This window comes from Tachypleus tridentatus, chromosome 10 (genome assembly GCF_004210375.1).
Source record: "Tachypleus tridentatus isolate NWPU-2018 chromosome 10, ASM421037v1, whole genome shotgun sequence".
NCBI lineage: Eukaryota > Metazoa > Arthropoda > Merostomata > Xiphosura > Limulidae > Tachypleus > Tachypleus tridentatus.
The window spans coordinates 170,940,663-170,954,309 of record NC_134834.1 but is presented as its reverse complement, the minus strand read 5'-3'; the positions used below and the strand labels follow the sequence as shown (position 1 = coordinate 170,954,309).

Here is a 13,647-nt window from a genome sequence, read left to right as displayed (position 1 = left end):
TCAATTTTAGTAAAACATTTGTTCCCATTTTTATGTTTAAACATAAGCTCATCGATTTCTTTATTGCCTTAATTAAAACTGTTTTTTAGTAGCTGTCTTATGATTGATTCTCTTCCATAAGAAGCCTAGCATGGCCAAGCGCGTAAGGCGTGCGACTCGTAATCCGAGGGTCGCGGGTTCGCATCCCGGTCGCACCAAACGTCCTCGCCCTTTCAGCCGTGGGGGCGTTGTAATGTGACGGTCAATCCCACTATTCGTTGGTAAAAGAGTGCCCAAGAGTTGGCGGTGGGTGGTGATGACTAGCTGCCTTCCATCTAGTCTAGCGCTGCTAAATTAGGGACGGCTAGCACAGATAGACTTCGAGTAGCTTTGTGCGAAATTCAAAAAACAAACAAACAAAACTCTTCCATAAAACAATATTGCAATAAAAGGATTTTTGTGGTAAAAACTGAGTAATTAATTTAAACATTAATTAAATAGAAAGAGAACAAGAAAGGGTACTACCCGAAACATTCTAGCTAAATTTCAAAATGATCCATTTTTATTAAGTGGAAATCATAAATAAAGTTTGAGAAATTGTTAAATTATAGGAACTGAAATTATTTGTCTGGAATACTTTGCCAAACCCACAACAGTTCTTAAGTTTAAAATAGTTAATTTGATTGGGAAATGCTGGTTGGCATTTAACATGTGTAAGTGAACTATTAAACGAGACTAAAATTCTGTACCAATCATGTTAGAAACATTTGTGACAGATAAAAAAGTTAGTACAAAGCCCACACAAATTCTCTTTCGCAGAAACGTGTGTTTGAGAATACAAGATATCCTTCGGCTCAAAGACGATATCTGGAAATGTCTTTCGTCAGGTGTCAGAGTTGACGTTTTCCAGAAGGATGTCCCGTGACCATTGACGTCATTCGTGACGTATGTTGAGCGTCTGTAGGTTTAGTGGCCCTGCTACTAAATTCTTTGCCGGATTAACTCCTCTTCTTTGCTTAATACGTCAGTTAGACTGGTTTCACTAGTTCAATTACTAGAATTTATCCTCCGACAATTTTTATTAAAAATAATTTTGTTTTTGTTTATCAGTTTAGTCAACTATCTAGCTGCAAATAGGTTAATCTGTAAAAGAAATAACGATGAATGATTTTGAAGTTTGTATGAGTATTTATGGGATACTTACATGCAACAAACGTATGTTTGTCGAATCCTATTACAGTTTTTTTTTTTTTTTTTTTCCTAACAGGTCAACAATGCCTACGTGCGAGACCAGTGTTTGAATTCTATCCAGTGGAAGGTGAATATCAAGTTGTCTTTGTTATTAAACCGAGGTACAGCTCTAGATTAAAACTTACCAGACTCTGTAATTAGGAGAATAAACCGCTTGAGAAAGGAAGCTAATTTGTGAAACAAACGAATTTTTTATTCACAATTACATGTACTTTAGCAATACATATGCTACGTTATAAATGTTGTCAAACATTCTATACAAAAGCATTTTTGTAAGATACAATTAGATATTATAAAAATGATGAAAAATACCGTGTTTAACATAATAAGAGACGTTTGTGTTATTTTATTTTTAGCTCTTAGTTGTTTTTTTTTCAGTTTTGAGATATACTTTATCTAAATTACATACCAGTGTGTGAAACATTGCCACAGTATTAGTTTTTTTTTCAGTTTTGAGATATACTTTATCTAAATTACATACCAGTGTGTGAAACATTGCCACAGTATTAGTTTTTTTTCAGTTTTGAGATATACTTTATCTAAATTACATACCAGTGTGTGAAACATTGCCACAGTATTAGTTTTTTTTCAGTTTTGAGATATACTTTATCTAAATTACATACCAGTGTGTGAAACATTGCCACAGTTTGAAAAAATTTGAAATGCTCGAAAAAACAACCTTCTATATCACTCTACAATATAAAGTTGGAATGTACAGCACAGATTTAGACAGATAAATCCTTATTTCTATTAGGAGTCAAATAGGCATTGTATATATATTATTGAATATTGGGTTTATACTGTTAGCAATATATTTATTATATTAAGTTGGAATGTACAGCACAGATTTAGACAGATAAATCCTTATTTCTATTAGGAGTCAAATAGGCATTGTATATATATTATTGAATATTGGGTTTATACTGTTAGCAATATATTTATTATATTAAGTTGGAATGTACAGCACAGATTTAGACAGATAAATCCTTATTTCTATTAGGAGTCAAATAGGCATTGTATATATGTTATTGAATATTGGGTTTATACTCTTAGCAATATATTTATTATATTAGTGTATATATATACACACATATATATATTATTGAATACAAGGCTTATACTGTTACCAATACGTTATTATATTAATATATACATATATATTATTGAATACAGGGTTTATGCTGTTAGCAATGTGTTATTATATTAGTGTATACATATATATATTATTGAATATAGGGTTTATACTGTTACCAATACGTTATTATATTAATATATACATATATATTATTGAATACAGTGTTTATGCTGTTAGCAATGTGTTATTATATTAGTGTATACATACATATATTATTGAATACAGTGTTTATGCTGTTAGCAATGTGTTATTATATTAGTATCTACATATACATATTATCAAATATGTAGCATATTTTTTTGTAAAATACTGATATGACTACAGAAAGTATGTTAACTTCATCTTAAGTACATTTGTATCTTATAAAGTTCATTGCTATCATATACCTTTTGTGACAAAATACTGATATGACTACAGAAAGTATGTTAACTTCATCTTAAAACTTGTACATTTGTATCTTATAACGTTCATTGCTATGATATACCTTTTGTGACAAAATACTGATATGACTACAGAAAGTATGTTAACTTCATCTTAAAACTTGTACATTTGTATCTTATAACGTTCATTGCTATCATATACCTTTTGTGACAAAATACTGTTATGACTACAGAAAGTATGTTAACTTCATCTTAAAGCTTGTACATTTGTATCTTATAAAGTTCATTGCTATCATATACCTTTTGTGACAAAATACTGATATAATTTCATAAAGTATATGTTTTTAGAAGTCTTACTGGGTTCCTTAGCCCTCATATTTTGTTGTAAAGTACTCAAGTAATTGTAAAACGTACTTGCTATACTTGTCTTATTAGGTGTATCTGCTGTATATTTTATTATAGGATTCTAATGTAATTGCATAAAGCAATTGTTGCTTTATTGTAAATTACTACTGTCATTGCAGAAAGCACTTTGCAGTTAGTTTTATTAGATTCATGCTCTATAGACTTTTTTATAAGGCACCAATGTAATTGCAAAAAAGTGCTTGCTATCATAGTATTATTAGGTTTTTGTTCCACACATTTTGTTCAAGCGTTACTCACAGTTGTTTTCTTATTTAACATATATTAGTCTGTGGACACTTTGCTCTGACAATTTAAAATAGCAAAGGTAATGAATGCATAATTTGAAAAAAAGTACATCAGTTTTATTGCCTTTTGCACCTAATATCAACATTTGTTTCCACTGAAACTGATAATATGTAATGAACAAATAAACAGTAAAATAATGGAATAATTTTGTGGAAGATTTAGTTTCACAATTAATAATTTTTCCATCCGTATTTATTGTTCATTATAAAATCAAACACAATACATGTACGATATTTAGACTGTTATGTGTGAGAGTACAGAAATTCTACTAAAGTTAAAAACACTAGAATATAACATTTTGCCTCGATAGTTTTAAGAAATATACAAGTGTAATACAGAAATTTTATTATATTTCCTAGTTTTAATACGGACTTGATCCTACGTATGTGATTTCAAAGTCTAATATGTTCAGTGCTTCAGTAACTGTATCGTTAACAAAAAGAAAAAAGTTGCTGATAAACATATCTTGTTTGGCACACTGTTATACACTTTCAAACCATGACGAGTTAACACGTAACTTTCAAGGAACATCCATTTTACCGATCTAATCGATGTGCAAAAACAAAAAAATCTCTGGTCTTAACAACGTAGTTATAAAAGCTCAGTTGATTACCTAGTCGTAGCAATGGACTTACGAACTCTGTTGATTATTTAGTTTTAGCACAGTTGTTAATAGTTCTGTTTATTACCTGGTTTTAGTGCTGAAGCTAGTGATGCTGTTAATAATCCTTTCTTAGCAATTAAAACCCTACTGATTACCCGGGCTTAGAAACGAAGTTAAAACTTTTGATTATATGGTCGTAGCAATCTAGTTAAGGGTTATGTTTATTGCCTGGTTTAGGAAAGTAATTAAAGAAAATATTGACATTTGAAGGTTTTATAAGCAACTTGAAATGACAGATTTCATGGAGTAAATCACTTAAACTTTGCAGTTTATTCTATCAAACACATACTGCAAGTTTTTCATGTTGCTTTACAAATATAGGTGGTGCTCAGAAGTAATGAAATGAGTAATAAAAATCATGTTTATCGTAAAAAAATTTATAAAATAGTAATGAAAAAGGAACCTGTTGTCAACAGTGAAATCCTAATTAAACCTCGAAATGTTTACCAATTTGAAGAAATATGCATAACCTTTTCAGTTTTCACATGTGTGAACGAAATGTCATCTAGAAGAAAGATGCATTATGGAGACAGAGCTGCATCACTACACACAGTGATTTAAAGTCTTTGTTTGAAGTAAAATAAATATATATCAGACATTCCCCACTTTGGGTCTTTTATGAAAGATGTCTGATGTCACAATCTAGTATTTCAATTTCTTATACTGTTTAACTAAGCATATGTTTTATGAAGCAGTTAATGGGTTTATGTTTAATTATTCTCTAGAGAAGCATTCTGAAGTACCGCATGGTTCTTGTTAACAGTACCAGACCTGACGTTCTCTTAAAGGAACTAAAAGTAAGTGCTAGGCTCTTGTTGTTAAGATAACCTCATTAAGTAAAATGTTAAAATAAACAAACTGCTTTAGTTAATTATATTCTACTTCTGAATGAGTCTAGTGTGTTTAGGAAAGTGGAGAACTCTGTGAAACGGGATATAATTGAGTTTAAGAAAGTTGTTTTTTTTTACTATTGAAAAATATGTATGAACAAACAAATAACAACAAATACTTAGGTAAATCGTTTTACCTTTCACGGAATGATTTTAGTAATTTTGAAAGCAGCTACAACATTTTTACCAACACTCACAGATTTGTTCTTGGTGCACTTATAAGATCATTTATAGTTGGAATTTGGGGTGGCATTCATATACAACATTCTGTTGCTTTCAGAATTTCTATAGACTTGAATGATATGTGTGTTTGTGTGCATACGTAATATATATTGACACGTATTACATACAGTGATCCCTGTTGGAGATAAATTCGCTTAAATGTGATTTCAACTATATAATATATATATATATATATAATTGTTGTACTTTGTTAACAGCATAGTCATATTTAAAATTTAAGAATATATCGGTAAATCGCTTTAACGATGTACATATATACTTAGTCAGACTTCCAAATTATTTTTAATACTATTAAACATCATTACCATTTGTTTCTGCCCTTCTCAACTTTATGTACTTTCTAAATCTTTCCAAAAATTAAGTTTATTTTGAACAGAAATTTATAAACCTTCCCATGTTTTTCAAAGTATATAACCTCGGATTTTAAAACCTAATCAGATGTAATGTATACGTGTATGTTAAAATGGAAATCCTTTCTTGAAAACAAATCATAAAATGTATACCTGTCTTCCGGAATTTCTTATAAACAACGTATGTTACTAATGAATGTCCACACTATAAACAAAAGGATTTAGAAACAGGAACAACAAAGTATTTATTCATAAAACCCCGTGTATTTTAAAACACTTTTCAAATGTTTGTCAGCAGTTTTTTTACATGATATATTTAAAACATTATCAAGTTATAATTATTTCATTCCTGTTATTAATTTGTATGTTTGTTTGTTTTCTGAATTTCGTGCAAAATTACACGAGGGTTATCTAGGCCAGCCGCCCCTAATTTAGCAATGTAAGACTAGAGGGAAAGCGGCTAATCATCATCATCCACGGTCAACTCTTGGGTGACTCTTTTTACCAATAAATAGTAGGATTGACCGTGACATTGTTATGCCCCCACAGCTGAAATAGCGAGCATTTCTGGTGTGACAGGGATTCGAATCCGCGACTCTCAGACTACGAGCCGAGTGCCTTAACCACCTGACCATATCGGGCTAAACTTATTGCTGACCCACCGGGATTTTTTATTTTGCAATGGAAATATGTTATAATATTTTGTTAAATAACTTATGTTGTTTTGAACGAGACATTTGTCTTCCTATTCAAGATTGTTTACTAATATTTTTAATGTCTTGTCGTTAGTAGAAAGATTAAATATTGTTCATTCTAACTTTCCTAATTCGTAAAGTATCGTTTCAGTTGCGATAAATAGTCGTTTATGAGTGTATCTCTGATGGGCTTATGTTGTTTTTTATCATATAGAGGTGCTTTAACTGTTATGCAAAGAAGTTATGCGGATAAAAACTATGTACAGGGCACATTTTTGTCTTACCTTCTGTGTGTTTTTTAATTTGTTTTTAAACTATGAGCTGCATGTACTATGCGAATCTGGCAGTATTATCCACGCAAGGCTACCCGCTGAAAAACAGGGGATAATTTATTATTCATTAATAAGCTAGGTGTGAGTTTGCTTAATATTCATACAGGTATTTAAAATACACACCATTACTTGAATGTTTCACCAAATATTCAATCTAGTTTATTTCTCTTGAACATAAGACTTTGTATCAGTTACTTTAAATAAACGAATCTGGATATAGTTCGTTCGTTTTAGTTTTGGCGTAAAACTACACAATAGACTATCTGCACTCTTTCCACCTCCGAGAATCGAACCCCTGATGTTGTGTTGTAAACTTACCACTTTACTTACCCGCTGTGCTTTTATCCAATAGAATCATTTTTATGTGATGTTTTATTTATGTCCATGGGAAATATAACATAAAAGATAGACGTACAAAATCCAAGTTTTAAGTAAGCTCTGAAAGCTAGACATTTTAAAATAGATATATCACGGATAATAATTTGTAAAGAATATCATTTATTCAAAAACAATCTTAAACATGGAAACACAAAATAAATAGAACTCTACCACAAATTTTGGACATGCATAAAGTAAAGAAGAGAGAATCCTCAATAGTCGCGGCACTTTAAATTCTTTAAGACAGTATTAAAGTAAGTTAACCTACGAGACCACTATTTTTCGTTTTATTGGGCAAGCGTGAAGTGAACACATTTCGGATTCGATTTTATCAGGGTCTCCTTCAGCCTGCTCTCAACTTGAAAGCTTTTTAGATATTATTAGAGTAAAATAATATATGAGACCTTAGGCGTGTTCAATATATCAGTGGAAAGGGTTTGATCCTCTGAGTCTAAAACTATAATTAGATCTGAAAACGGTCAAGAGGTGATGGAGCTATAAACAAAAAGTTTGTACTTGAAAGAAAAACAAAACATACCAAGAACTCAGAGCCGTTATGCCGCGACAGAAAAAATGTTTGAAAAATATATCATTTATGCATAGAGATATGTTATGTAGAAAGATAATAAACTGGTCATGATTCTTTGTCAAACTTTCTGTTTCTTTCTTTGCAGAATTTAATTGAACTGGCATTAACTACGCCATTACAGGATGAGGCTATTTATCAAGGTCCCCTAGATATCATCTCAGAGCTAATAAGAATGGTAATTTCAATACTTTAATTATTTATATTTTTGCCAAGGAGGATTATTTTATTTTAATACTTTAGTTAGAATAAAACAAAGTTACTTTAACTATATTAGATAAGTTTCTTTCAGAACAAAGCCACATTTGACTATCTACTGTGCCTATCACGGGGAATTGAACCCAGGATTTTAGCACTGTAAGACCGTAAACGTAGTGTTAAAGAATAATAACATTGCCACTTGTGTACTGACAACATAAATATCATTTAACATTAAATCGATGTTTTTCTCAACTGCATCATGTCTGATTGAATCAGAAGGTAGTGGTTTAAATTACGTTGTTTTACATTTTGTTTGAGGTGACTTTGTGTTTAAAGTGAAACAAAAAGTACGTGGTTGGTAACAGTAAAATATATTATAATTTTGTTATTATACAACCAAAAGTTGGCGTATTTTTATTCAAAACCAGTCTAACTAGTAAAAGCTTCTAAAAGGTTGTTTATTTTAAAAATTTCATGCAAAGCTGTACAAATCACCTAGCTGTCCCTAACTTTGTACTGGTAGCTTAGGAACAAGACAACTCGTCAGCACCGCTATTCGTCAACTCTAGGGCTTCGAATTGCGAGATTTGGCTGCCACTCCTATACCGTGCTGCAAACCTTGAATCTTCGGATAGTAGTTATCTTTGTACTTACACCTCCAAAAGATGCTGCTTCACTCACATTGGCTGCCTCAGGGAAGGGGTATGTAATTATGTCATCAAATATGATCACGTCATAGTTCCACAAATTGTCACCAGAGAGCTAATTGTTAGGGTCACGTTGCTTCGCTGCCATGACAGATGACAATGACGTCATATTTCAAAAAGGGTCGAAATTATAGTTCGATACTAGACAAACGGCTGTGACATAATGGTTTTGCAAAACAAATTGCCATAACAGACGGCCATGAGGTCATATACAATGGCGCACACAATATATGTCTCAACATGAGCATATTCGATCGGTTTAAACCACTAATTTATTAGTTAATTAAATCATTTACAATGAAATCGTCCTAAAAACAATATTTAACACTAATTCACTAGTTAATTAAGTTTCCTCATCATGTATGTATAAACCATCCTAAAATGACGACATCATGTATCATTTAAAATTTACACTTTTAATAGTTTGACTTTATGATATTCATGATATTGTATAGTTTTATCTTACACGAATTTTACAAGGGTGACCATTGCACTTTCACATATGATCAATATCTAGATTTAATTTGCATTATTTAACGACTGTCCGTAGGATTTTAACAAATGCGACGTTATCCACTATTTAAAAGAGATCACAGCTTACATTTTACTGTATATATTTCTGTTGTTTGTAATTAAGCACAAAGCTACACAATAGGCTAATTGTGCTCTGCCCGCTCTAACGCTGTAAGTCTGCAGATATACCACTTTGTCACTGGCAATTTTGTAAAAGTAGGGAAAACATTTCTAAACTGTTCATAGCTTATTTCATAATTACAGAGCGAAAAAAACCTCTCTAAGTGATGCTCAAGTGTAAAAAAATGTAAATAATGCTTTCATATTTGTTCATTAGTCGTATGGTCACTACTAGAAAAAAATATGTATTTCGTTCGTTCGTACAAAACTGACAAACAAATTTAAAATTCAGCATCTTTCAAAATTCTTTCAATAAAATAAAAGAACATATATATATATATATATTTCACATTTTATAAATCCAACCTGCCCAATGTAATAATAATAGCTGTTCTATTATAGTATTAGCAAAATATAATAAATCATCATAAATTAAACATATTAAATATGTTAAATATTTAGGAATTATTTTAGATCGAAAATTAAATTGGCAATTTCATATTAATTCTTTAGTTAATAAATTAAAATATAGTTCTATGCTAATTTTTGAACTTAGTCATTGTGCTCCTTATCATATTTTGTTAAGTGTATATTATGCTCTCTTTCAATCTTTCTTACAATATTGTATTTCAATTTGGGGTGCACATATAAGACTTTTAATTCCTATTCACAAGTTGCAAAAAAAGTGTTTTCTCTCTTATTTTTACTCATAGGCTTGATACCGATTTCAGTAAATTTAACTCCCCTCTTTCATATGATAAACTTTATTTATATTTTTAGCTTTATCTACATTGCATGTTTCTTTTAATAGGCCTTTTAAAGTCACTTCATATTTTACACGACTTCAATCTTTTTTTCCAATTAATGTACCCACACCACGTAAAACAGTTACACTTCATCAATATCTTTATTTGGCACCTCGTATTCATAATTTTATTCCTTATAGTATAAGATCTTCTATTAATCGTGTTAATCAAAAGAAATACTTAAAACAATGGATCTTAAATACTGATGATAATATTCTGGGAACTTTATATTGATTTTGTAAGTTTTGATTTTACTTTATTATGTGTTTAACCATCACAGGACGAGTTAACTCTTTGTTGATGGTTTTATATTGATATTTGATTTTTTGTGTCTAATTTATTGCTTAATAAATTTATTATTATTGCTTGCTTATTATTATATTATCCTAATGTACTATCTATCATACATATTTAACAAAACATCAGTTATATAACTATCATTGTAAATGTTTATTTCTTTACTCTCTAGTTAAGCTGTTGTAATATAATGTACCCGAAATACTGTCAACAGTTAAGTAAGTTTTAGTTGGATTACAACTTTCAAAATGAAAGCTTGTATTATAATTTATCTCGAATGAGTCTCCGATTTATTATGTCACAAATTACGATTTCAAAGAGCCGTAAATTTTAATTTTAATTTAAATGTTAATTAAATGTCGAAACATATCAAACTTATAACTTTTGCCAAGAAGATTTATACACACAATTTTCTTTCTCAACACATACACTGCTGGCCAAAATCTTAAGGACAATGAACATAAAGAAAAAATATGCATTTTGCGTTGTTAGACTCAACCACTTATTTGAGTGGAACTTCGAAAGATGAAAATAAGAAAAGAGAAAATAAAAATAAAAAACTTTTTTAGCATTTAATAAGGAAAATGTGAACACTATGAAATTAGCCTAAATACCACCTGGTCAAAAGTTTAAGACCATACTGAAACGTAGCGTTAATCGGTAAACACGTAACGAAATTTAGTCATTTGTGTTCAAGCATTAGCGTTGTCAACATCTCCCACTGACATCTCATGTGTTACATTGGGTAAAAACATGGCAAAGGCTAAAAAGTTGACAGAGTTTGAACGTGGCAGAATTGTTGAGCTGCAAAAGCAAGGTCTCTCTGAACTTGCCATCGCTGGTGAGATTGGGCGTAGTAAAACTGCTGTTGCAAATTTCTTAAAATACCCTGAGGGATACGGAAAAAGAATTTCAAGTGGTCGGCCCAAGAAAATTTTGCCAGCGTTGAGCAGGAGGATTCGACAGGTTTTCCGGCAAGACAGCAGGCGTTCGTCGAACCAGAATAAGGCCCTAACGGACGCAGAATGCAGCTCAAGAACAATAAAACGGCATCTACGAGAGAAAGGCTTTAAAAACCGTAAACGTTTTCAAAGGCCACGCCTCCTTCCACACCACGAAACAGCTCTGGCTGAACTTTGCTGAGAAGCACCAAACATAAAACGTAGAAAAGTGGACAAAGGTTTTGTTTTCTGATGAGAAAACAATTAACCTGGATGGTCTAGATGGCTTCCAACGTTACTGGCATGATAAGGATATCCCACCGGAGACATTTTCTACACAACACAGTGGGGGAGGTTCCATCATGATCTGGGGTGCTTTCTCCTTCCATGGAACAATGGAGCTTCAGCTTCAAACAGCAGCTGGTTACATTGGCATGTTGGAGAGAAAATCCTTATTGACTGAAGGACCTCGCTTGTGTGGAAATGACTGGATCTGTCAGCAGGACAATACTGCAATCCACAATTCCCGCAGGACAAAGCACTTTTTCATGGCGAATAACGTGGTTCTTTTGGACCATCCAGCGTGTTTGCCCGAACTGAATCCCATTGAAAATGTTTTGGGTGTATGGCAAACGCTTATATCGACCATGCCAAAGCGAATGTTTGCAGCTACTCGCAATGACGGCCGTGCAACTCACTACTGAGACCTCTTGTTGGGCATTTCCTACCCTGTTTAGGACTTCTTTTTGGTATGGTCATATACTTTTTACCAGTATTTAGGCTAATTTGTTAGTGTTCACATTTTCCCTATTAAATGCTAAAAGGTTTTTTATTTTCCCTTTTCTTATTTTCATCTTTCGAAGTTCTACTCAAATAAGTGGTTGAGTCTAACAACGCAAAATGCATATTTTTTCTTTATGTTCATTGGCCTTAAGATTTTGGCCAACAGTGTATATAAAAAACAGTGGAATTTATAATAACAATTATTGCAAATAGTTTTTTTTTCAAATAATGGTTTATATACAAGAGTTTCACTAACTTACAGACAATACTGAGTCTTTTATCAGATCTGGAATGGAACATTTTATCGACGGTTCAAAGAGAACGAATTAATTCTCTTGATGGAAAAGTTAGCAAGCTATATTCTTGGTGGTCTCACGCGTTTTACAAGTTCACTTTTCGCCGAGGAAAATATCTAATGTCCTCGTAGAAATACTAATGTCCGAAGATAATTATCTAAAATCGAACTGTTTGTCATATTCGAAATATACAAACGTTCCTGGTCATATTTCTGTAGTTTTTCGATTGAGAAGCATTTATCACAATTATAGCTTTCGAGATTTATAGTATACTGACCATAACGACCGAACAATATTATATTGTCTCTCAACGTGTCGACTTATAAACTTTAAGGCGATGTTTTCGAAAGTTCACTTGGCAATAATACTATCTGTCACTAGTATTACATACACACCCAGTACATTGTTGATATTTGTGCTCGAAAATCTTCTATAGATTTAGAGAATAGTCGGAACTTTCGCAATACAGATTGAACAATATAAGTTACATACATTTCTAAATATATATATAACGAAAACAAACACTGATATTAAAAGATATATACATTAGTAAATCCGTTACAAGCTCTAATCAGTTTTAATTTATGATATTTACATAAACGTGTGAAATATATGAGATTTCATTACACGTTCATATCTTATTATCATTTTAAATATCCTGCGTTATAATGTTTCGAAAATGGTTTGAAACATTTTGGGTATATATTAGATGAATATTTTAAATACTGTATGTTAAGATCATTGACAACCACATGATAATGGCCACTTTTGATTTTCTAGCATTAGCGATAGGTTTATTTTACGATACCTTTTTAATAGAAAAAGGGCAAGTGTTTTGTTCATGTAACCTTTCCATTATAGTTGATTACACTGACATTCAATATCGTAACAATTACACACTCAACACGCTAATTGTCTAAAATATCTTGGGGAATACCAATCACCATGTTGGCATTCCCTTTTTTAAAAAAATAAACACAATTTACAATGTATCACGCTACAAACTTATCAATAGTCTTTGTTAACACTAAAAATTCCCGTGTCACATATACAGATGGATTTTGGTTTCTTTATTTCTTTTCAAAATGGTCCTTCATTCTTTATATTGTCACTATATTGGTTGTCATTTTATCGTAAAGATCTCTGTTGTTATCAACTCGTTTTCTTCAGATTAACAAAGAGTTAAAATATCACCTCTTTATTTTATTAAAATTAAATGGACAACATTTATGTATACAAATTTCTTATTTTGATACTTAAACACTGAAAATAAACCTAATAATCAGTTGAAATCGATCCATACGCTGAAAAAGTGTACCTTATTTTAGAACTACTCAAGAAAAAAACAGTATCTAATCAACAATTTTAGTCAAAGCCATCATTCTTGTA

At 31.4% G+C, this 13,647-nt stretch overlaps 1 protein-coding gene across 5 annotated transcripts in view; it reads left to right on the top strand.

Moving 5' to 3' along the window:
- LOC143230905 (C-Maf-inducing protein-like) overlaps nucleotides 1–13,647 on the top strand; it is a 142,210-nt gene that overhangs the window by 84,887 nt on the left and 43,676 nt on the right. For all 5 annotated transcript variants that reach the window (XM_076465203.1, XM_076465204.1, XM_076465202.1 and 2 more), the window contains 3 exons: nucleotides 1,247–1,297; nucleotides 4,846–4,917; nucleotides 7,683–7,772. In XM_076465203.1, coding sequence (XP_076321318.1) covers nucleotides 1,247–1,297; nucleotides 4,846–4,917; nucleotides 7,683–7,772 — 213 coding nt within the window. The remainder of the gene's footprint in view (nucleotides 1–1,246; nucleotides 1,298–4,845; nucleotides 4,918–7,682; nucleotides 7,773–13,647) is intronic.